The sequence below is a fragment of the Chionomys nivalis genome, chromosome 1 (assembly GCF_950005125.1).
Source record: "Chionomys nivalis chromosome 1, mChiNiv1.1, whole genome shotgun sequence".
NCBI classification, from domain to species: domain Eukaryota; kingdom Metazoa; phylum Chordata; class Mammalia; order Rodentia; family Cricetidae; genus Chionomys; species Chionomys nivalis.
The window spans coordinates 154,126,932-154,149,514 of record NC_080086.1 but is presented as its reverse complement, the minus strand read 5'-3'; the positions used below and the strand labels follow the sequence as shown (position 1 = coordinate 154,149,514).

General features: G+C 47.9%; 1 protein-coding gene across 9 annotated transcripts in view; it reads right to left on the bottom strand.

Moving 5' to 3' along the window:
* Positions 1-1,859: 1,859 nt before the first annotated feature.
* The window catches only part of Dnajb6 (DnaJ heat shock protein family (Hsp40) member B6), a 52,131-nt gene continuing 31,407 nt past the window's right edge, over positions 1,860-22,583 (bottom strand). For 3 of the 9 annotated variants that reach the window (XM_057768775.1, XM_057768782.1, XM_057768791.1), the window contains exons 7-11: positions 21,976-22,117; positions 20,839-20,909; positions 6,782-7,066; positions 3,536-3,609; positions 1,861-3,206 (exon numbers count right to left, since the gene is read on the bottom strand). In XM_057768775.1, the coding sequence (XP_057624758.1) occupies positions 2,940-3,206; positions 3,536-3,609; positions 6,782-7,066; positions 20,839-20,909; positions 21,976-22,117 (839 nt within the window). In that variant the 3' untranslated portion in view covers positions 1,861-2,939. Of the gene's footprint in view, positions 3,207-3,475; positions 7,067-20,137; positions 20,910-21,975; positions 22,118-22,583 lie in introns of those variants that run through there. The other 6 variants (XM_057768798.1, XM_057768807.1, XM_057768812.1 and 3 more) reach the window with 6 other exon arrangements.

Here is a 22,583-nt window from a genome sequence, read left to right as displayed (position 1 = left end):
CAGCACAGTGCTGGAGAAGTACTCTCCATTGAGATGAAAGATGTCAGGCACTCCTGAGGAAGGTGATGCCACCCACCTGCCTGGAGAAAGCTCCACAGACACTGTCCAAGGCAGCATAGGGAGGCCATTGCCATAGGCTCAAGCCTCTTCTCAACCTGGGGCCTCTGGGGAAGCAGATAGCTTGTTATATTTGACATAACCTACAGTGACCAACACTGGGCTGACTCTCAGACAGGGTAGCACCATCCTGGGTGAGTCAGGGGCAGCAGCTAGTCACAGATCCAGCGTCACCTTTGGATGGAACGGCCATGAGCACACTCACACAGGACATTCTCGGCATCATCTCTAGGACAGAACACCGGAAAGGGGAAATCTCCACCAGTGGTAAGAGCTGCTCCAGACCTAGATCTGAGGCTACCAGATGACACCATTGCCAGGTAGGACACACACCAGTGAAGACCCTTGAGGAGGGGTGCAGGCAGGGACTGAATATAGAAGTCAGTGGAACAAACTAGGTCCCCTCCCAAATGATCTGCAAAGTAAAACCTTGTTCAAGCCATACATTACAACTTCTCTTTTGTGTGTGGGGGGGTGGGGGGGTGGGGGGGGTGGAATGGGGCTGGGGCAGGAACGGTGTGTCCTACTAAGTAGCCCTTACTGGCCTGGAACTATCCATGTAGACCAGGTTGGTCTCAAGCTCACAAACTTCAGCCTGCTCTGCAGTGTTGCTGAAACACTGGGTAATAAGTCAAGAGCCTTTCTAGAGAAGAGCATCACTTCCCAGGCTTCTCTAGCTGCCCTACAGCTGTGAGACACTGTGGTCCAGTGCTCAAAATGACTATACTCACTCAGAGGGTGGGCTCTGAAGCCCATCACCAAAGGCGGAAGGGACCAGGCAGTACCAGGCAGGCCCAGAAGACCAGAGACAAGCCCGCATACACAGTGTTGCTTGAGATGCGTAGGCGTTTGCCAAGCAGCACGGGTGTGCCGCACTTGCTACCTCTCTAGAAGGATCCTGCACTGACACACCAAGAGGCAGTGATCAGCCTGGACTGACTGACACACTGCAAACTTCTGAACACCTAGGGCTGACTGCTGGTGTGGACCAGCTGCCCTAGCCTTTCTCTGGGTCTCCTCACCGAAGCACAGGCTGGCACAAAGTGGCCCTGCACAGGCGCTGGCTCCTCCCTTTTGGCTGTCCCACTGCAGCGGCACTGCCCTTGGACTTGAGCTCCTCTGGAAAGCCAGGCTACCTAAACACATGCAGACTCGACACATACATGAACACTGTGTGCCTACTGGCTACACGCCTGTGCCTCGCCTTAAAGGAGTGACCATGACCATGACGTACGTCAACAGGTAGGCTGCGGGCAGAGCAACCAAGGAGCCTTACCTGAAGTGGTCTCTCACACGTGCACCCTAGCACCTCCCCTTCAGTACTGGAGACTTGAGCAATACATTGTTACAGTCATGGGGCCAGGATGAGAAGCCACCTCTCCTCCAGGCTTCCAACATGCTCACTCAGGCTGCTAGTGTCCATAGAACCACGCTCACAACTGTTCTTTTTAGGGGACACACACACATCCTCTGCCCCAAACATGTCACTTTATCTTCCATAGTCAGAAATGTGGGAGCTGGTGAGATAGCTCAATGGGTAAAAACAGCATTTGCCATCAAATCTGACCACCTACGGAAGAAGGAGGGGACCAGCTCCCACAGCTGTCCTCTGACTTCCTCTGCCAAATGCACCACAGCGCACCCTTGCACACACACAAAGTAAAAATATATAAAACTGTGTATAAAAAAACATGCAAGATCTGCTTTTATTCTTCATAGTAACAGTTCAACTTTTAGGCAAGGAATGACCACACAAGAGCTGGACTCAGTGACCTTTACATTTTATTTACGTTGGAACACTAAAATACATTATGCCTTGTGGGTCACATTTCCACAACACACATTAATACCAATTCACACTCCATGGTAACTGCCCACACCACCTCCCACCGAAACCAAGCAAACACAGCAAACACTTCGTGGCCATCCCCTCAACCTCAGGTGACTCTGCCCAGGCCCCTAGCTACGGCAGTGCCTATAACTCACAAAACTCCCCCTTTCCACACTGCTGGACCCAAGTGCTGGCATCTCAAGTCCACCAACTTTTAATGACACCCTCTCTTCCAAGAAGACAAAGTCCAAGCAACAGATCCTCATGGCCGAAAGGAAGGAACACATCCCCAAGAGGCACGTGTAGTCCAGAAATGAGACGGCATCGGAACTACCTGGTGCTCACAGTGCAAACGGCAGGTTGGGTGGCAGCATGGCATGGATTTGTGACAGGACGATGTGAAGGGGCAGTGTTTGCAATCTGAAGAACTGAGGTCAAGCTTCTTGCTCGGTGGCTGATCGTTCTGCATGCACCTGTGTGGCTGTGTAAAGAGCCGCGGCACTGACCTACGAAAGCTAGAAATGGTATTGCTAGGCAACACCTGTTGACTGAAGGGCAAACATTTCTCCAAGAAGATGAGATTTCCCAAAAACTAAACTACATTTGGTGTCAGTTTTTGACTACCTGGAGAAGATTAAGAGTTGAACAATAAGTACAAGGAAAGACTGTATCTGAAGTGGCTCGTGATGGCCTATGTTGCCAGAGTACTGAATCAAGCACCCTAAAACCCATGGCTCAAGGCGCAGCTTACATTACCTGTTAAGTTCCGCTGTACTAAAACTGCCCACTGTACCGCCGCCAGGAAACAGTCATGAACACATACCCAGCTCCCTACTGGGCCCTACTGGACTCCTACAGCTACAAACACCACGGTGCGCGGAGCAGGGCTCGGACTGCTAAAAAGAATGAGGCAGAAGATCCTTACAACTCAAGAGGAAAATGCTAAGGATTTAGTGCTGGGGAAAAGCAGAGTTACAAGGCTGAGGATGTGTCACAAGCTTACACTATACGGGCCACCCGAGATTGTCACCTCCATCTCCAACACCCCTGATCCTACCGATCCGTGGGCACATGTCCATAATCCTGCTAAGCGAAGCAGCACCGAAAGGATGCCACTGCCGTGCACGTGCACACCACACACCAGAGCGGCTGCAGCGGCTGCCGCCAAGTTCAGCCTAGTGGTTCCCTTTGGTCGACTTCTTCTTCTTCGAGTCCTCTTTCTGCTTCTGCTTCTTCCTCTTGCCACCTTCCTTGAGCCCTAAGGAAACATGGCTTGTGAAACACTGCACACCAACAACTGCTTCCCCATGAGGCGCATCACTCACTAGACACTTCCCCACGGACAGAGACAACAGAACAGTCATTCATGCTGTCCACATGAAAACACCAACTGTTTGGAATAGCAGACTGAAGACCTTCCGTGTTACTCACGGAACATGACCACCACACAGTGTACTACTCACAGCAAGCATCCTGCATTTACCCAGCGGCCCAATCACAGAGCCAGCTCTGTGCAACAGGCTCCATCTCAGTCCTCAGAGGCCCTGCCAAGGCCCTACCTGCAGAATGCACAGCCCTGTCACCTACTCTGCCAGGTCCAGACCTTCCACAGCTCCCTCTGCAATGGACAGCCCACTCTCCCTGGAACACCATTTTTCTTCCTGGAAAACAAAACCACTGTCGTTTTTCCTGTCATTAAAGCTAACAAGCACAACCTTACCAACCAAGGCCACAGGAGATGGACTGAGGCTCAGTCTCTGGACGTTTCCAATGAGCCAGAAATGAACGGCCTTGCCTTCATTCCTGCAGAAGCTCTTAGACCCTGGCCACAGTGAAGCAGGTAGGATGTGAGCCTCATGCTGAGGAAGAGCCACAAGAAATCTCAGATCCCCAACTTCTAGAACAGGCCCAATGACACCTCAAAATTCCCACAGTGAGATCCACCAAAATCCTAGCACATGCATTAGTTTAGCAGGTGGTGGCACAAAGATGCAGGCCAGCAGCAGAGTTAGATGCAAGGTCCAGCTCACTGAATTACAAGTCGTGCCCTGTGAAGAGGTCTGCGCTCCACACCACTACACAGGGCAGGGTCAAGTTCAGCAAGAAGGAAGAATAGGTCTGCTCCTTCATACATGACTTTCCTCATGTCGGATAATTGCCATTTTTAATGGACATGTGTTCTTCACAGTTCACAGATCAATGCTGTGTATGGAATACACAAATGAAAAATGCCACTAATCCCTTCTCCAATAAGTGCAGCAGAACAAATTTTAAAGGTCACAGAATAGCCCACAAAGAAGAAAAAAGAAAAAAGCTAACATAACACATGCTAAATCCAAGGCTCAGGGATACAGAGCTTACCTAGCACATGGACAATCCAGTTTCACACACACACACACACACACACACACACGTTTAAAGCCATGAAACTCCTGGGGGACTGACACGCCAGGTTGGCCTGAATTGCAAAGTCCTTCTTTATGAAGACACCTCAGTGAAAATCACTTTCATTGAGGAAACTCCCCATCCTGATGCCAACCAGCCTGGCTCTTCTAGACTGTACCTGACAGCTCTCTGGCCGACAGCCAATGGAAGCTGCCACTGGGAAATTCTGCACAAAGTTTCAAACTTGCCCAAGACTTACAAAACCAGGCAAAAACAACAGTAACAGCAAAACCCCTGAAGGCTACACAGGCAGGAAGCCTGGCCCAGATCATCTTAGTTCTTCAACATGGCTCTCAGAATGTTAAGAGGGACGGACTGGTCTTAATCCTCCTGATCCCAACAGCAGAGCACCAGACTTTGCAAAGCTTTCTGTGTTGCTGGAGAACAGCAGCTCACAGTACAGAACAAGCTATGCTGCCCAAAGGTTGCGGCTTTGTCGCTGTGGAAACCAGAAACCGCTTTTGAACCGTAGCTAAGTTTCTAATGTCCTTCACGACGGGTTTGTTTTCACTCTGTTGATAACCCAAGTTCTCGCGTAGCTCAGGTGGCAATTTGGAGAATCCCACTTCAAAATGAGTCATCATTTCTGAGTGAGAAGGTAAGTGAAGGGGCTGCTCACGCCTTTCTATAGAAGGCAAGAGAAGGGCTGCTCACGCTTTTCTATAGAAGGTAAGTGAAGGGGCTGCTTGAACTTTCCTATAGAAGGCAAAGAAGGGCTGCTCACACTTTCCTATACAAGAGATAAGTGAAAGACTGCTCACATGTTTCTATATGAAAGCATGGTTCCTTAAAAACATGGGGAGCAAAGGGACAGAGAGGAGGAAGCACCAGCTACACCCAGAGCCATATGCTGGCAGATGCTTCTGACTTCGGACTCGGGGATGTACGAGACGATTACCTCATTCACAGCTCTTCCAGACTCTCGGTTCACACAATACACAGAAGAGGTCTGGATCAGTACTGACCAAGCAACAAGGGGAGAGTGATTTGCTGTTCTTACTACTCAACTCTACTGTCTCCAGATTCTTCGGCCTTGGCTGATCACTTTTTGCTTAACAGGCGTGGCCCAGGGCCAAGAGAATGGCCATCTGCTGCAGTCACACTTCCTGTCCAGATCCCGTGGTGGGAGGCCTGCGCACCTGTAAACAAGTTCTGCAAGCAGGCCTGTCCCTATGTACCTTCTAGAAACCAGGAGATTGACTCACGGGTCAGCCTTATGATGCCTTCATAAATGAACATGAAGGGGATGGGGGAAGAGAGGGGGTAAAATCTACAAGTCTGCTGCTTTGACCTCCCACCACCCTTCCCAGTTCTCCTGGGAGTACTGGGAGTGGACACTGGGAGGTGTCCATAGCCACTGAGGCACACGAAAGCTTCCTATGCAATCAGGCAGCCCTGCCCCCATCTGTCACTCAGTTGCACAAAGCTCGTGTCCCAGTCACCCATCTGTTTTTGCTGGCATCTCCCCACAGCAGGGTAACTATATGCTTGCTGCCCAGTTCCAGCAATGTGTTGCCCATCGGGGACTCTACCCTAGAGGGCTCTCTGCATTCTCCTCTGAGGAGAACCTAAAGGGATTTGGGGGTTTGACTTTAATACAAAGTTCTGGGAAGCAAAAGAATTGACCATTCCCTGTTTCCTACTTGGAGCACTTTGCAACACAATCAGACATGGACAACCAAGCCACATCTCTGCAGTCTGGCCTGCTGAGTTTGTGCGGCCATAGGCACAAACTTGTCTCACTTCTGGGCAATAAAACTACACTGATAGGGGGCTTGGGCCTGACTGGGAAAGCTCTATGTGTACATGCTGACCATCCAGAATGTTCTACAGGAAATGCTCCTGAAGATGTACAAGCTGCTGGCTGAGGGTAGAGCTGGGCAGTGGCAGTGGACGATCCCATCATGAGCACTGAGGGAGGAGCCAGGCCTCCACCTTCACCAGTGGCTCACCTGAGAGCACTCTACTGGGAACCTGGCTGTAGCTTTTTTTCTGCAAAACATAAGTGTGCAAGTGGCCTTGGGCAAATCAGGTCAAGTGACAAATCTCAAGATCTAGTATCAAAATTATAAAAAGGAGCCACTGGGGACAGAAGCAGCACCGGGCATTTCCTCAGCAGTCAACTAAACCTAGACAACATACTCCATACACATCAGAATACTGGGACCCCCGTTTTAATCATGGGGTTGTCCATAGAGCAGCTGTGGGAGGTGAGCTGGATGCAGGGATCTCCTCTGCCCCTGCTCAGCAGGCCTGGCACCTTCCCCCAGCTCCCCAAGCCTGCTCAGGTCAAAATGCAGCAACATAGGCCTGCTTGCTGTTTTCGCTGTCCTGGGTCTGGGGGCAAACCACTTTGGGGGTGCTCCACACCAGCTCCCTTCTGCACACCTGCTGAGGTCATGGGGGCATCCCAGTTGCCAGGAACCCGCTGCCTGTCCTGTTCTTCATCTTCCCAGTTGCTTTTAGACACAAGTTTGGCCGTCGGGGCAGGCCTGGGTGGCTTCTGTGTGCGGGTGCTGATAGAAGGGGCCGGAGTCGGGGCTGGAGCTGGGGCCGGGGGCCGGGCTGGGGAGAGGGCCCGGACTGTTGCTGGGGCCGGGCCAGGGGCCAGAGCTGGTATCTGCTGGCCTCTCCGCTGGCATTCTTCTGCAAAGGCGTTCTCGTCGGCCACACCTGAAAGCACAGCACACCAGGGAGAGCTGTGAGCTGCAACCCTCCCTTGGGAGCAAAAGGCTTCACCCACCTTCTTCCCCCAAAGATGGCTCCAATCTCTAGCATCACCGTATTCTATAAGAACAGAAACTGTCCATGCTCGCCACTGCACTGCTGGGCCTGAACATTCTCTTCCCAGATGGGGATATAAAGCAATCCCAGAGAAACCGACTGTCCTGTCTCTGCTGCAATGCCATCATCTAGATTCTGAGAGCACGATCAAGGCACAAGGCCTGGCAGATATTGCTTAAGATGGTTCTTGCCAACCAGACAATGCAGCCCTGCAGAAAGGCACAGATCCAGCCCTGGCATGTCCATAGGCCAGCACCAAGGACGCATCACCTCTGCACAAGCATGAAGTGGCTTAGAAGGACTGCAGAAGCCGCGGACACTCTCTCTGCCCACCATGCCTGCAGGGTAGAGCCAGGCCCCAGGCAATCTCCCAGAGAGCTCCCAGCCAGGTCTGTAGCACAGTTCATCACACACACACCCCTCAACACTCTCCCATCATCACTGAGAAGGCTGCTCTCTCTGGAGAAACAGAAAAGGGTTCTGAAGATTTTACACACTAGATGAATACTGAAAATAAAACAAGAAAGCAACAATTAAAGGACTGACTCTGATTCCCTGGAACTTTGAATTGTTACAATTTGTACCAACCCTAAAGCTGAAGGCAGTGAGTGGCTCTCTTGACACTCAGCTGCCAGGAGGGCGAACCTTTGCTCACCTATGAGTGGCTGCCCTTCTACCAACTCTCACAGTCTGTGTGTCAACTCAGCAAGAGATCTGCAGCAGTCTCCTTCCTTTGGTAGCAAACGACAGGTACTGCCACCCTACAGGGAGGCACTTGCTCAAGGAAATATGTAAAGTATTGTAGATCGGTTCTCATTTGGACACCTCCCATGAACCCAGGCTCTACTGGAGCCAGACACGTGGAGAAAGGTAACAGAGAACCTGCCTATCTTTCCACTGTGTGCAGACAGCAGCCCTACACAGAATGAAACGCATTTCTAAGGAATCTAAAAACTGGGTCAAGTATCACTTCTGGGACTACAGTCACAAGGTTCACTAAACTCCCAAACCCAATGGTGGTGGTGGCGGAACACGCCTTTAATCCTGAGTCTGAGGTCAGCCTGGTCTACAAAGCGAGCTCCAGGACAGCCAGGACTATTACATAGAGAAACCCGGTCTCAAAACACCTGAGGGGTGGGGGAATCCAGAGCACTGAGCTTGCCAGCTTTGTCAAGGCTGTTTACAGGCATCCAGTGAAGATGTCTTCCCCAACCATTTTGCTTCTATTTAGCCAACCACGCACAAAGGTAAGCCAACAGCAACAGCCTGTCCAGAGGTGCCAATCTCAACCGCATTGTTCACACCCATCCTCCATGTCCTGGGATGGCCTAGAGCCTGGGGATCTTGCTGAGTCACACACTTCCTGCTGAGGGCAAGATGTGGCATGGGCAAGCTTGTGAGTCCATAGACTCATCTGCAGACAAGAAACATCTCTGAATGAGACCACAGCCTGAGATCTGGGACCACCAGAGAGGAAAATAACCATGCATCCCATGTTAAGGCACTGTTTCCCAAGACTGCTGAGGGAAAGGCATACTTTGGGGAGCAACAGAGGCTATCACCACCCCATGGGGTTTCTGAAACACCCAACCCAGAATACATTTCCTGACTATTCAGCCCTAACGTGGCAGGTAAGTGGTGACAGGGATCAGAATCAGACTGACATGAACGATGGCATGTAGGTGGATAATGTGAACGCTTACTGGTCCCTTGGGGGTATTGCATATTATCCCTGGGGTGCCCCACAGCTAGCCAGTCACCCCAACACTATGCAGAGACTGAGCATTCAACACAGCCCACAGCCCTTGGTGCCCAGAGAAACATGGGAAAGACCAGAGACGCCAGGCCAGACTGTCCTCTCCAGAGGCCACAGAGACGCCAGGCCAGACTATCCTCTCCAGAGCAGAGAACACCTGTTAATTCAGTCCATGGAATGTTTAAAACCTAAATAAGAGCCAGGTGGTGGTGGCGCACACCTTTAATCCCCACGCTTGGGAGGCAGAGACAGGTGGATCTCTGTGAGTTCAAGGCCAGTCGGCCTGGTCTACAGAGCTAGTTGCAGGACAGCCTAGGCTACCCAAAGAAACCCTGTCTTGAAAAACCGTAATAAAGAAATAAATAAATATATGATGGACATGTTTGTGCACGCCTGTAATCCCAACAGGGGAAGCTGAGGCAGAATGGCAGTGCACTGGAGACCCGTCTAGACTACAGTTTGAGCAACACCCCATATTTGATAAAAGGGAGCGGGAAGAATGGTGGAAGGGGAAAGGGAGGGCTAGCATGCTGACCGCGTGTAACTCATGAAGGAAACCACTTTCTAATGTGTGTGGTACCCACCACAAACCTTTTTTGGGGGGGAAAGGGGAGTGTCGAGCTTCAGGATAGCGGCCTCTTGCTCTTCTCACTTACCTCAGTAGCAGGATGGGTGTCCTCGGGTCCGCCCAGAGCCAGGTCTTACCAGGCTCGCATCCAGTCACAAGAGACAGGAATCTCCCCCACATTCTGCTTCAGGAGCACCCTTCCCAATAGTCCTGCTGGATCTGCAGGCTCCACCTAGACACACCCAACGAGGTTCAACCCCAACAGAAATAAATAGTTTCCCCAATGGACTTTTATAGGCAATGGCCCTCAGTGGAGCAGTCTTACAAGCTCACCACCCCGGTTGGGCAAGTTCCCGCTTCTGGCTTCCAGAACTTGGCTAGGACATCTATAGCGGGAAGCCAGTGACTTGAGAGGGTGGCCTGCTTCCTTTTCCCTGTAGGCTCTCTGCACTCCAAACCCCTACCTCCCCCAGGCTGGGAATACACAGCGCACCTTCAAAGAGCTCTGTTTACTGCTGTCGAGTGAAACAACCAACCTCGCAGAGAACACTGGCTTTTGTTGTCTCAGGACTGGCAAAGGTCAAGATGGCTCAGAGGGTAAAGGTGCTCTGCCACCAAGTCTTATCCCCAGGACCCTCGTGATGGAAGGAGATGACCAAATCTCAAGTTGTCCTCTGGTCTCCACTTGTACACTGGTGCATGCGTGCACACGTACACACACACACACACACACACACACCCAAATAAATGTGTAATAATTTTAAAAAGAACTACGTTTAGACGACTAGCAGAAAGCCGAGCAAAAACACTACACACTGTGCCTCACCATCCTCCAGGACCTGAGCCTTGTTCTCAGGAGAGGAAGCTACCAAACCAGTAACTCAGGATTCAGGCACATGTGGTTTCTCTGTTGTGCTTGAGGGCCCAGTGGTGGACAGCCAATGCCCACCCCTCTCGTGGCTGTCACCTTCCTGCGCAGAGGGCCCTCCAGCTCTCGGGGCTTTCTTGAAAATCCCCTCTAGGAAATCCCCTAGCCCAGCCCTGGAGAGCATGAAATGCCGGGGATGGAAACAGAGGTGGGAGATACCCAGACATGGCTCATTTCTCTGCTCCGGCTTTCTCACTATGCACTTCCTAGGAGGGCTCATTTACTGTGTATTTATCCAAGCACTCCTTCCAGCCTGCTGTCCTCACAAATCACCCCAAAATCAATGAACTGGCTGCTGTGACAAGAGTCCTGGTGCTTCTCCACTTAGCAGTCTGGAGCACGGCAGACATGGCAGGACCTCTGGGACCCCAGCGCCCAGCCTGGACCTAGCCCCAGTACAGACTGCTTTGTGTTTGCAAGCTGCAAGAGCAAAAGAGTAACAAGTACCATGCTGTGACTTTCACACTGTCCCATGATGTGTTCCTTCCAGTCTTGCTTCACAAACACTTCTCTTGAACCCTCTGGTCTTTGTCTTCATGGCTACCCTATAAGCAGAAGTATTGGACAAGGGTTCTATGGGCACAGGAGCATGGCCCATCTAACAGTCCATGGAAACTAAACTGTTTTTCACACAAGATGCTGGCTTAGAGTTCTGATGATTTATCTGCCCTGTTATAGTGGGAACCCACATCACCACCTTCAAAATGACAGCAAGCACCTAGGCTCCAACACCATTCATCCTTACCTCTTAATGTGGAGATGTCTTACTAGCTTTAAGAAGTTGGCAGGTGAGGATCACCCCTGCCATCTTCATCTCATGGCACAAACTGCCTCATCCCAGTCTACTTGGTTGATTTTTTCCAGCCGCAACCTTCACGGCAGAGTTGGACACAAACACACACACGATCCACTGCTGCCTCATCAGAGAGTAGCCAGGGAGACGTCACAGAACCCAGAAGTAATGCTTTGCCCTGAACAGCCCCTATCACAGGAAGGACTTCATTCCTTGTCCTACTCAGCACCTTCACATGCAGCCTGCAGAGACAGGATGGTCCCCTGCAAAGAGGACACAACGAGTGCCTGTGTCCTGGCCGTGCTGCTAGTGGGCTTCCTTAGGAAAGTAAAATCACATGTGGCACTGCCACCCCACCACTCCCCTCCAGATTTGCCCCTTGAAACACCAAATCAGGCCTCAAGTATCAGGCAGAGCTGGATCATAGCACCGAGAGTAGGGCTCAGAGCTCACCGCAGGGCCCTCTACACACAGCCTGGATATGCTCCTAGACCCTAGGTTGTTCCAGTGGTTGAAGACCAAATCTTGAAAAGTAAAGCAAGGGCTGGCAGTAGTAGCTGGGGGGGAGGGGTGTGTGTGGAGGGGTGGGGGGTGTTAATTTAGCAACGTGAGGTCATGGATCCACACCCAGGACCCAAAAAAACTAGAAGATTGAAATCCTGTAAACAAGGGTGAACTTCATAATATCCGTGAGAGCAAAACGAAAGAAATATCCAAAGAAACAGCACCATAAACCAGCTGTTCTCAACCTGTGGGTCATGACCCCTTGGGGATCAAATGGCTTTCACAGCAGCTGCATGTAAGATATCCTGCATACCCGATATTTATATTAAGATTCATAACAGCAGGAAATTATGGTTATGAAGTAGCAATGAAATAGAATTTTGTGGTCGAGGGCCACCACAACATGAAGAGCTGTGTATTAAAGGGATGCAACATTAGGAAGGCTGAGAACCACTGACAACTTCTTAGCAATTAGGAAGATGTGGTCCCGGCCCACACTATGGCTTGCTGTACTGATCTCTTCCAGGGACGCATGTGCCTAGTACACACAGCAGTGCTGCAGCTGTAACAGTGGGGGAGGCAGAATCCGCAGTGTGTGAGATTGGACAGCGTGCACGTTTAAAGACCACAGAAGCAGCCCTACGGACCAGCTCTGCTCTGTCCCTTATCAGATACTGATTGTATACAAGTGCACTGACAGGACCCATCAGAAGCCTAGGAAAGGAAGGGCAACTCACAAACAAGCAAGAGATTTTGTCCCAACTTTCAGGTTCCTCTGAAAGGTGGCTGGACCCAAGAAATCTGCCCAAACCTGCATGGTTTGAAGCCTTCCTCCTCCACCCTGGGACAAACCAACACTTTGCACCCCAGGTCCATCCCAGGTACCCCAGCAGCAAATAGACACAAGTCAGTGGACCAACCTTTAAGGCTATGTGCCTGGAAGCAGAGTGAATTAATGACTTCCGAAGGCCTGTACGCATGAGAGGCCCAATCCAAGGAACCAAGTTATATTTTGATTAGGAACTTCTAATAGGCAACTTGAGAACCTGACATGCAAAAGACATAAACGTTCCAGTGGGACGTGTTCCTGATGTCAACTGTCATAGGAGGCCCACAGCCAGCTTCAACAAGCCCAGGAGGAAACGTGTGGGTTTAACTCATCTCACACACAAAGCCTCCAGCTCTGAAATGTTAATGACGTGTTTAGGGTGCCTGTCACACAGCCTAATGACCTCAGTTTCCCAGAAGTCCCCAACTCTTGCATGTTGTCTGCTATCCTCCATGTATATGATACAATGCACATGCACATACAAGTGATGGTAATTTAATAAAAAATGTTCCACAACTGAAACAAATGCCAGGTCCTCCTGGCAATCCTTCAAAACCAGAGAACCACTAAGACTCAAGAACATAGCCTTCTGGGTAGTGTGCTAGCAGCAGGGAAGGTTCAGGACAGATGCCAGCATGGATTACAGACCTGGGCAACACTCCCATCACAGCACTCTCTATAGTAACGCTCGGGCACAAAGGGACATCCCACCCAGAATCACCAGTTCCTTCCTGAGAACAATCTACAAGTGCCAACTGTCACCAAACCGCTTCCACACCTGGCTTTGTCAAGCATCCCACACTGGCTATTTACTGCACTCTCTCTTCTCTGGACATTCACCACTGCACAAGTTTTGGTTTTAGCAATCTGTAACCTGGTTCTCATGGGCACCAAGCATGCACATGGTGCATAGAAATAAATGCAGCCAGATACGAAATTGATTACAAATCTGGCAGTTCTGATAGCCAATTCTTAGGACTTTTACTTTCCTTTTTTTTCTTTGTTGTTGTTAACTTTTTGTTTTGTTTTTCCTCCCAAGACAGGGTTTCTCTGTGTAGCCCTGGCTGTCCTGGAACTCACTCTGTAAGACCAGGCTGGCCTCAGAACTTAAGAAGAGATCCACCTGCCTCTGTCTCCTGAGTACTGGGGTTAATGGCGTGCACCACCACCGCCCAGCTCCATTCATTATTTTAATGGGGTTGTTTGGTGCTAGGGATCCAAGCCAGTGCCTAAGGCAAGTCATACACTGAGCACATCCCAGGTCAAATTTACGTAATATAAATATCCAAATTGTTGGCATGCAGAGGTTGGTTACAGGAGCTCATCTTTCTTTTTCACTTGGGGAACACATCAGAGAATATCCTGCTTTTGGACAAGTTAAATGGAATTTTTAAAACAGACCCATGACCTGTCAGTGTCCTGAGCCAAGAGACTGAGGTCTTCCAGAAGCTGTGACAGAAATACTCGGCAGCTGTCACATGAGTGTGGCACGACTTCAGATGCCACCGAGTCCAGCTGAATGTGAGTGCACTCCTGATGATTTCACACAACCATCTCCCCAGGGACATGAGAAGAGCCAATTTCACTAATGCCACCGTAACCTGAGATTTCACCTGCATCACCTGCTGGTCCACAAGATGAAGTCACACAGTTGATGCCTGGCATGTGTCAGGCATGGGGTTGACACAACCTGTTCTTGTTGTTAAACGCAGTCGTAAAGTTTCAAATAAGGGGAACAAAGAGCTATTTGCTGTCAGCCTCAAATGAACAAACAGAATGGGGAGCAACTGGGAGAGGACACACATGTGAACAGAGAATCAAGTACACAGCAGCCAAAGGGGGGAAACCAAGTAAGGAATGCATAAGGGCAGCCTGGAATAACGGGGTGGGAGGGAGGGAGAAAACTATGTGCCAAGGACAGCAGGGTTAGCCTGGGGAATGCCATGATCTAACCTGGATTAAAGCAAATGGAGAAGTAAGAAATATACAAGTAGGTACAAACAACATTTTATCAGAGACCTAGGAGCCAAGGAATCCCGAAGGCATTACTTTCAAACAGGACGTAGTTTATTTCTAACACAGGCTAGAAAAACACCACAGGGCTGAATCACATTCTCAGACTTACGAACAATCTTTAAAAGCTACTTACTAAATATGATCTTTGAAGTCAGAGATACATGAACTGATAATGAAAATAACCGGTGAGCTGGATGTAAAAGCGTACCCCTGTAATCCCAGCATTTAGGATGCTAAGGCATGAGCTCCACAACTGAGGCTAGCCTAGGCTACCAAGTGAGGATAGAGACCCTGCCTCTATGGTTAAGAACTATGAAAAGCACCACAGTTGATGACAAGAGATGCCCAGCTTCTGTTGGGAGCTGTGTGTCACAAGCATCCTGAAGCTCCTGAGTCACAGTGGACAAAGATAAATCACTTCCAGCAGTCCCAGTGGGGCTGGTATCCTCTACACGGAAAAACTATCTGTTCCATATGATGCTGTTCCCCTAAAACTATGCTGCTCATATCCTTCAAAAACCCTGGGTAAGGGTGGTCATAACCAAGTCAGTCCTCAGGCAGGCAGGGTTGGGACTTAATGGGCATTTTAAAAGCACTAACTGTTCCCAAGACTGAGGCCAAATGTTGTCAGTTAGCACAAGACAGTGCTGCTTAGCAACTTCCCACACCCCACAGCTGTGGCCACTCCTGAATGCCTCTTGGAGTGCCCTCTAGGACCAGAGCCAGGTTTTAGGGGGAACCCAGGCGAGACAGCTGTGTACCCAAGCCAGACTCCACTGCCCTGTGCCACATGCTCAGAGAAAGGGAAACAGGTTCTGGACATAAACCAGCTGCTACTTAAAATTCTTTAGTTTAAAACATATTTCAGAGCCAGAGAAATGGGTCAGCAGCTGAAAATCTGCCCCTGAAAACCAAAATAATGTTGGGTGGTCATGACATATGCCTTGAAAGGCAGAGGCCAGCAGATCTGAGTTCAAAGACAACCAGTCTTAAACAGAGAAACTGGAGGGAGGAGGAGGGGCACTACCGACACGGGATGGGACTATGAATCTGCTCTCAGAATAAGAATTTGGTTTTACGTCATCTGGAGCAGTAAGTAATGTAACGGCTTCCCTTGTGAAACTGCTGAAAGTCTCTGAAGAACACCATGTTTCCATGATGCTCGATAAATAGAGAGCACAGCCCTTGTAGGATAGGGAGACACAGGACAGATACACACAGATACACAGATACACAGATACACACACACACACACACGCTGCCTTGTAGGATAGGGAGACACAGGACAGACACACAGATACACACACACACACACACACGCTGCCTTGTAGGATAGGGAGACACGCCTTGTAGGATAGGGAGACACAGGACAGATACACACACACACACACACACACACACACACATGCTGACTTGTAGGATAGGGAGACACAGGACAGACACACACACATGCTGACTACAGACGAGCCAGTGGAGAAAATAGATGAGAAGTAGAGGGTTCAAATCTGGGTTCAATCTTGGTAAATTAAAAGGAAGCCTGTGTTTCCATTCCTTGATGTACTTACTATCAATACAGATTACATAGTAAGACTATCAAGAACGGGGGAGGGGGGATACACCCCTGCCTCCCAGGTACATTCTAGATTCTGGCTACCAGAGGGCAAAAATGGAAACTACTGTCCTATAATTTCAAAAACTCCCAGAGATGATGGATAAATTTCAGAATCTATTTCCTCAAAGCTGGAGAAAGGACAGGTTTTGTGCACTAGGCTTTCTAAAAGCAGCCTGTTGTCAGTGGGCTGGAGATACGGCTCAGCATTTGGTACTCTACCAGAAGACCTGAAGTTGGTTCCCAGCACCCACAGCAACCTTCTCAACACTGTCTACAACTGCAGCTCCAGGGAATCAGGTACCTTCTTTTGGCTTCCATGAGTTTCCTACACTCTCATGTGCATACTCACAGAGACATATAATCAAAAGTTAATCCTGGGGCTGTGGCGAAGGATCAGTAGTCACAGTTCTCTAAAGGATTCTATTCTATTCCCAGCATCCACGTGGCAGTTTACAGCCACTTCTAACTCTAAACTCCAGTTCAGGGGAACCAACATCCTCTTTCTGGCTTCCAAAGGCACTCACTAGACATGCACAGTACAAACATAAATGTAGGCAAAATACCCATACACAGTTTATTTTAAACCCTCTGTCGCCTAAAAGTGTACACCTAATGAATGACATTATTATTTTTAAATCAAGAATGGGAGCTGGAGAGAGAGCTCAGCAGTTAAGAGGATTGGCCTCTCTTCCAGAAAACCAGAACTGAATTCTTAGCAACCATTAGCCAACTGTCTACAACTGCAATTCCAGGGGATCTTGCCACTTCTGACCTCTGAAGGCACTGTATACACATAGTGCACAAGCATACATGTAGGCAACACTCACATGCACGACTTTTACATGTGTACACTGCACATGGGAAAACAGGCACACACAAACACAAATGTAAAATGATTTTTTGTTTTGTTTTGTTGGGGTGTTTTGCCTGTTTCTTTTTTGAGATAGGTTTCTCTGGAACTAGATTGTCCTGGAACTCATTTTGTAGACCAGGCTGGCCTCGAACTCAGAGATCTGCCTGCCTCTACCAGAATTAGGTGTGCACCACCACCGCCGTTGACTTTGTTGTTGTTTTTGTTGTTGTTTTAAAGAAAAGCTTTTAGAAAGGTATTTCAACACGCCACAGCAATTCTTCCCCATGCCAAACAGGGTCTTATATATCAGTGTCTTCAAACTCTCTATATAGCTGAGATTGAGATTATGATTTATTCTGTGCTAGCAGAGAGATGAAATCCAAGTATTGGTGGTGCATGCTAGGGCGAGCAATCCAAGGACTGTGCCCTCCCATCTCCAGGGCACATGCAAGTAATTCAAATGAACTCAAGCAGCAAGTCAGGTGTAGTGTTTGTGCCTATAATCACGGTGCTTGGGACGTTGCAGTGGCTACTGGAAGTGAAGCTTTGTCTCCTCAACTCCCAATAAGGCAAAAAGACCAAACTACAAACACAAAAATTGTAACAGAAGAATCTGAGACTATATTCTGGAAAAGGGCTGGGGAATGCAGCTTAGGCACACCATGCACAGATCTCGGGATTCTACCCATAATACAGTTAAAAAAACAAGGCTGGCAGTCAAGCAATAATGGCATATACCTTTAATCCCAGCACTTAGGAGGGAGAGGCAAGAGAATCTCTGAGTTTGAGGCCAGCCTGGTCTACAGAACTAGTTCTAGGACAGCCAAGGTTACACAAAGAAACCACCTCAACACAGCCCCTCAAAAGGGCTGGGAATGACAGCGCACACTCGGGAGTCAGACAGGGATCTGAGGTGAGAGCTGTGTGGGCTATACTATATTTGTAGACCAGGCTGTAATATGGTCTACATATATAATGAGACCAACTCAAAAACAAAACACAACACGGGGAGGGAAACAGTGCATGCATGGAGATCATCCCAGAACTTGCAGGGAGGGGATGGGAATGGGCTGAAGACAGAAGAACAACACAAGACTCTCTCTCTACCATCACCACTCCCAAAAAGAAATCCTGGAAGAGAGAAGAGAGGCTACTCCTTAAGAGGCCACACACATATATAATGAATAAAAACTAGAGCTGTTGCCAAGAGGATCATGCACTGGACCTCGAACCTGAGCACCTGGAAGGACCCTACAAGTAAAGAACATTGGTGTATGGCCAGATTGCTACACATTGAAATCTGCCCTTAATGTCCACAATGCAAGCCACTCTGTATTACTGTTTGTTATATATCCTATCAGTGACTCGGCTAAGAATTGACTCTAGAATTTTTGTGTAAAACAAACAAAAACAAACAAACAAACAAAAAAAAAAGTTGAGAATATTCCTTCACTGAATTGACTCAAACCAAGTTGGGGGACACAGAAGAAAATGAGTGGGGGAAAAATTTTTACAGAACTCAGGCAGGAACCTCCTATGCAGGGACTCTGCACACAGCAGTCAACTTCTGAGGATGTCGCTGTACAAAAACTGAGCATACCCCCCACAAGCTTTCAGTCAGATTTTCTAAGACCAAACACTAAAGTGAGACCTTTCTTTTCAAGGTGGCAAAGGGGCCTTTTCATTTCACAAGTCACTGCTAAATAACACCACCAGCACACAGCAATTCAAAGCCCTCCCCAAGTAGCATCCACCCTGGGATAGCTCTCTGGGAACTAGATCTATTTTTAACAGGTTGCTTGTGTGTCAGCACAGTAAGTGATGGAGGAACAGACCAACAGCTACCAAGTGCAAGTATCAAGCACTGGTCCATATGCCCTATTCCTCCATTACTCATCTTTGGGCTCTAGGACAGCTACATCACCTCTGATGCTTCAAGTACATCTCAGTGTACTCGCACATATGCAAATACAAAATTGAGGCCAAGTACTTGCTGTCTCCTCACTCCTTTCCATTCCCATATATATCCTTAGGCAACGCCAGAGCTTCTCTTCTGTCTCATCCTGTGTCAAGGTACCTACTTGATGTCCTTAATGTCAGGCTTTCTGGTCACAAACTATTTGGGAAGCAAAGCAATAGGTACTCACTGTCTTCAGGTTTGCAGTGTTTGCATACCCACCCTATCCAAAGGCACTGAAGTCAAAAATCAGCTCATTCCTAACATATGGTCAAGTGCACTCAATCCTCTGCCATCTTTAAATCATTCCCTTTAAGTATGCACTTTGAGATAAAACTTTTCTTCTCTCCTATGACAGTCTGTAAAATGACTATTCCTTATTCCAGACAGTGTCAAGAGTCCTCATAGTCCCAGAAGAAATTTTTGCAACAATTAGAATCTACACACTTCTTAAATGATAAGGTGGGGGGCTTGAATGCAAGTTTGGTTCAATATCACATAACTTTTAACTAGAACTGTCTGTCATAACCAAAGGTTATTTCTACAGACTGAAAACCGAGACGCTTGCTGTTGTTGGCTCTTTAATCATATCCTGATGTTTCATGTGCACTGCCCTCAAGTGATAGTCTGTAAGCTATATCCTAGAAAACTACAAGTTTTCAATGAAAACTTCTGGACCGGTTCCTTTCCTCCCACAAACTGCTACACTAAGATCTGTAATAGCAAGGCATGATGGAGCATGCCTATAATCCCAGCATGTAGGATGAAGGCAGGAAGACCTCGAGTTCAAGGCTAGTCTGAGCTGCTTAGAAGATATTTCAAAAAGACAAGATGAGGGATATCAGTGGTACCTGCCTGTCTAGCCTGTACCCAGCCATGGATTGAATCCCCAAAACGAACCCCCCAACAAATTACAAAACTGTTTCTCATTATTTATAGACCTTTCCATATAATCTCTGAGCACCCCCTACCCCCACCCTCACCACACTAAATTGTTGGTAATTATTTACACTCTTCATACACTCTGAGGACAGGTCTATATGTAACTTCCACTCAGAATCAATCATGATTGAAGGAAGCACAAAAGTGATACTAGAAGCCCAGGCACAAAATCACACAGACACAAGAAGGCTGCAGACCCCGCTCATGAAAGAATGCACCAAACACATTCGCATTTATTTTTTTTTAAGCAAATGACAAAGACCCAAATTACCAGTTTTTCTTAAACCTAAGCTTAACATTACATACTTAAACAATTTTCAGAACTGACAAATTTGCCAGCATCCATGCACAACTAGAAAACATCCTTAATTTACACTAAACCAGAAATGTATTACCATTGATGCAGTAATAGCGTTCATTACTAAATACTGAAAATAAAGTTGAAATATTTCTGCAGAAGGTTCATCTGGCAATGTTAGCTTCACAGCAGGCTGACACTACTCACTCACAGTTCAACACAATGGGAAGCAGATCCATGCTGGTGTCAGAGAACAATCTCGTCCTAGCACTACTCAAGGGCTCACCTCGGATTACGGTTTGTTTGTTTTGTTTTGTTTAAAGCAAAGTGCATACAGAGGTTACAACAATTTTAAAGACAAAAAAAATGGTCCTATTTTGTGGTCCCAACAACAAACTCAAAAGTCTATGACAAATAGGGGCTCCGATGAGCTGTTTTATAAATACTTTAGATTAGGTACAGTTATACAGAAAGTCGAGTTCGTTTGAAATCTTCAAAAAAAAAAGTTCCTGTTATTCCTCAAATGGTGCTTGTTATGGTTTAACATTTCTGTTAAATGCGTGCGTTGAATTACTTGTTATCCAAGCGTAGCAGGTGCTCCTTACCATTTATCGTCAAGGACTTTAACTGCCCGTCTTCTTCAACTTCTACTCTTTCTTGACCATTCTCCACAATTCTGTAAGAAATGATTCATTTAGAAACCTCTGTTCAATTGGAATGCAGAAGTGTGCTTAGTAGACTTATGGCCCTAGGCTCAGTCCTTACAAACACAAAAAAAGCTTTTATAATATTCTAGATTCTTTTGCCAGGTGGTGGTGGCACACACCTTTAATCCCAGCACTCGGAAGGCAGAGACAGGTGAATCTCTGTAAGTTCGAGGCCACCCTGGCTAGTCTATAGAGGGAGTTCCAGGACAGGTTCCCAAACTACAGAGAAACCTGTCGGAGAAGGGGGTAGCGGGGGAAGCGAAGGTGTTTCAGTTCTTTTTCAAACTCCATGTTCTTTCAAAACTAAGTTTGGACTCTATAAATACTGTAAATCCATCTGCTATCTATACCCAAGATGTCACTAACCACAAAGAGTAGCGCTGGGCTGGGTATGGCTAAGCAGCAGAGCTCCTGAACCCTGGTTCCAGCCCTACTCCATTAGGGTTTTCCTACTTGGGCAGAAACACTGCCAACACTGGCAATGCCAGGGAAGCTTGTCACACAGGATCAGGGTGGCATGCCTAAAAGTCAACATTAAGCAAATAGTGAAAGCAAAAGGCTCTAAAGCTTTAGCTGATTTAGAAATTCAGCTCTGGGAGATGTGCAGAGCAAGCACATGAAACACTGTGCTACTAGACTCCAATAACTAAGAACAAATACTAAGCTTCATGTCATATACATGACTATAGCCAGCCCATTGCCAGGAAGACAGACATCAGGATTAAAGAGTTCAAGGTCATCCAGGTCTACCAAGTCTCAAAAACTGGAAAAAGAAAAACAAAAAGTGGAAAAATGATAAGGTTTAGAGATATAGCTTCAGTTTGTAGGGCAGCTGCCCTCTGGGCAAGATTCTGCATTTTAAGAATAGTGGTGTCGCAAACCTCCAACCACAGCATTGCAACCAAAAACTTCAAGATCTTGACTGAGCATTTAATGCACTGGGGGAAGAGTCAGGTGGCTCTCTGTGAATCTGAATGAGTTTCTGGTCTAGGTGACATCACTACCTCAAAAGTAAACAGATTCATTAATAAATACCTCTTTGTAGTGATTTTTTTGCCATTAACTATCTTAGTAGAAGTTGATATTGATTTGAAGTTGCCCATTCCGCTGCCACCAAATGATGCTGAAGAGAATGAAGTGAGACCCCCGTGTCCTAGTGACCCGAACGAACTGAATCCTACGGAGAAACAGAAAATACAGTTAAAAGCAGCATATGTCAAGTATTCATGCAAAAATTACTAAGTTCAAAACTTATTAAGCCTCAAAGAAGGCCAGTAAGATAGGTTGGTGGGCTAAGGAACTAGTCATCCCGAGTTTGATCCCCTGCCGCCACGGTAGGAGACTGAATGCTCTCCCCATCTCTATGCATACCACATGCTCCCCAAGTGCCCACACATACACAAATACAAAAAAATCTCTAACTTTTTTAAGGGGTGGGGTTCAAGACAGGGTTTCTGTGTAGCCCTGGTTGTCCTGGAACTCACTCTGTAGACCAGCCTACATCAAACTCACAGTTATCCACCTGCCTCTGCCTCCTGAGTGTGCCATCACCACTTGCTTAGAACTTTTGTCTCCCAAATGTTCACACCATACAGCTCACATCCCTAGGCATAGCTCAATCATTTAAGCTCTAAGACTGGTGG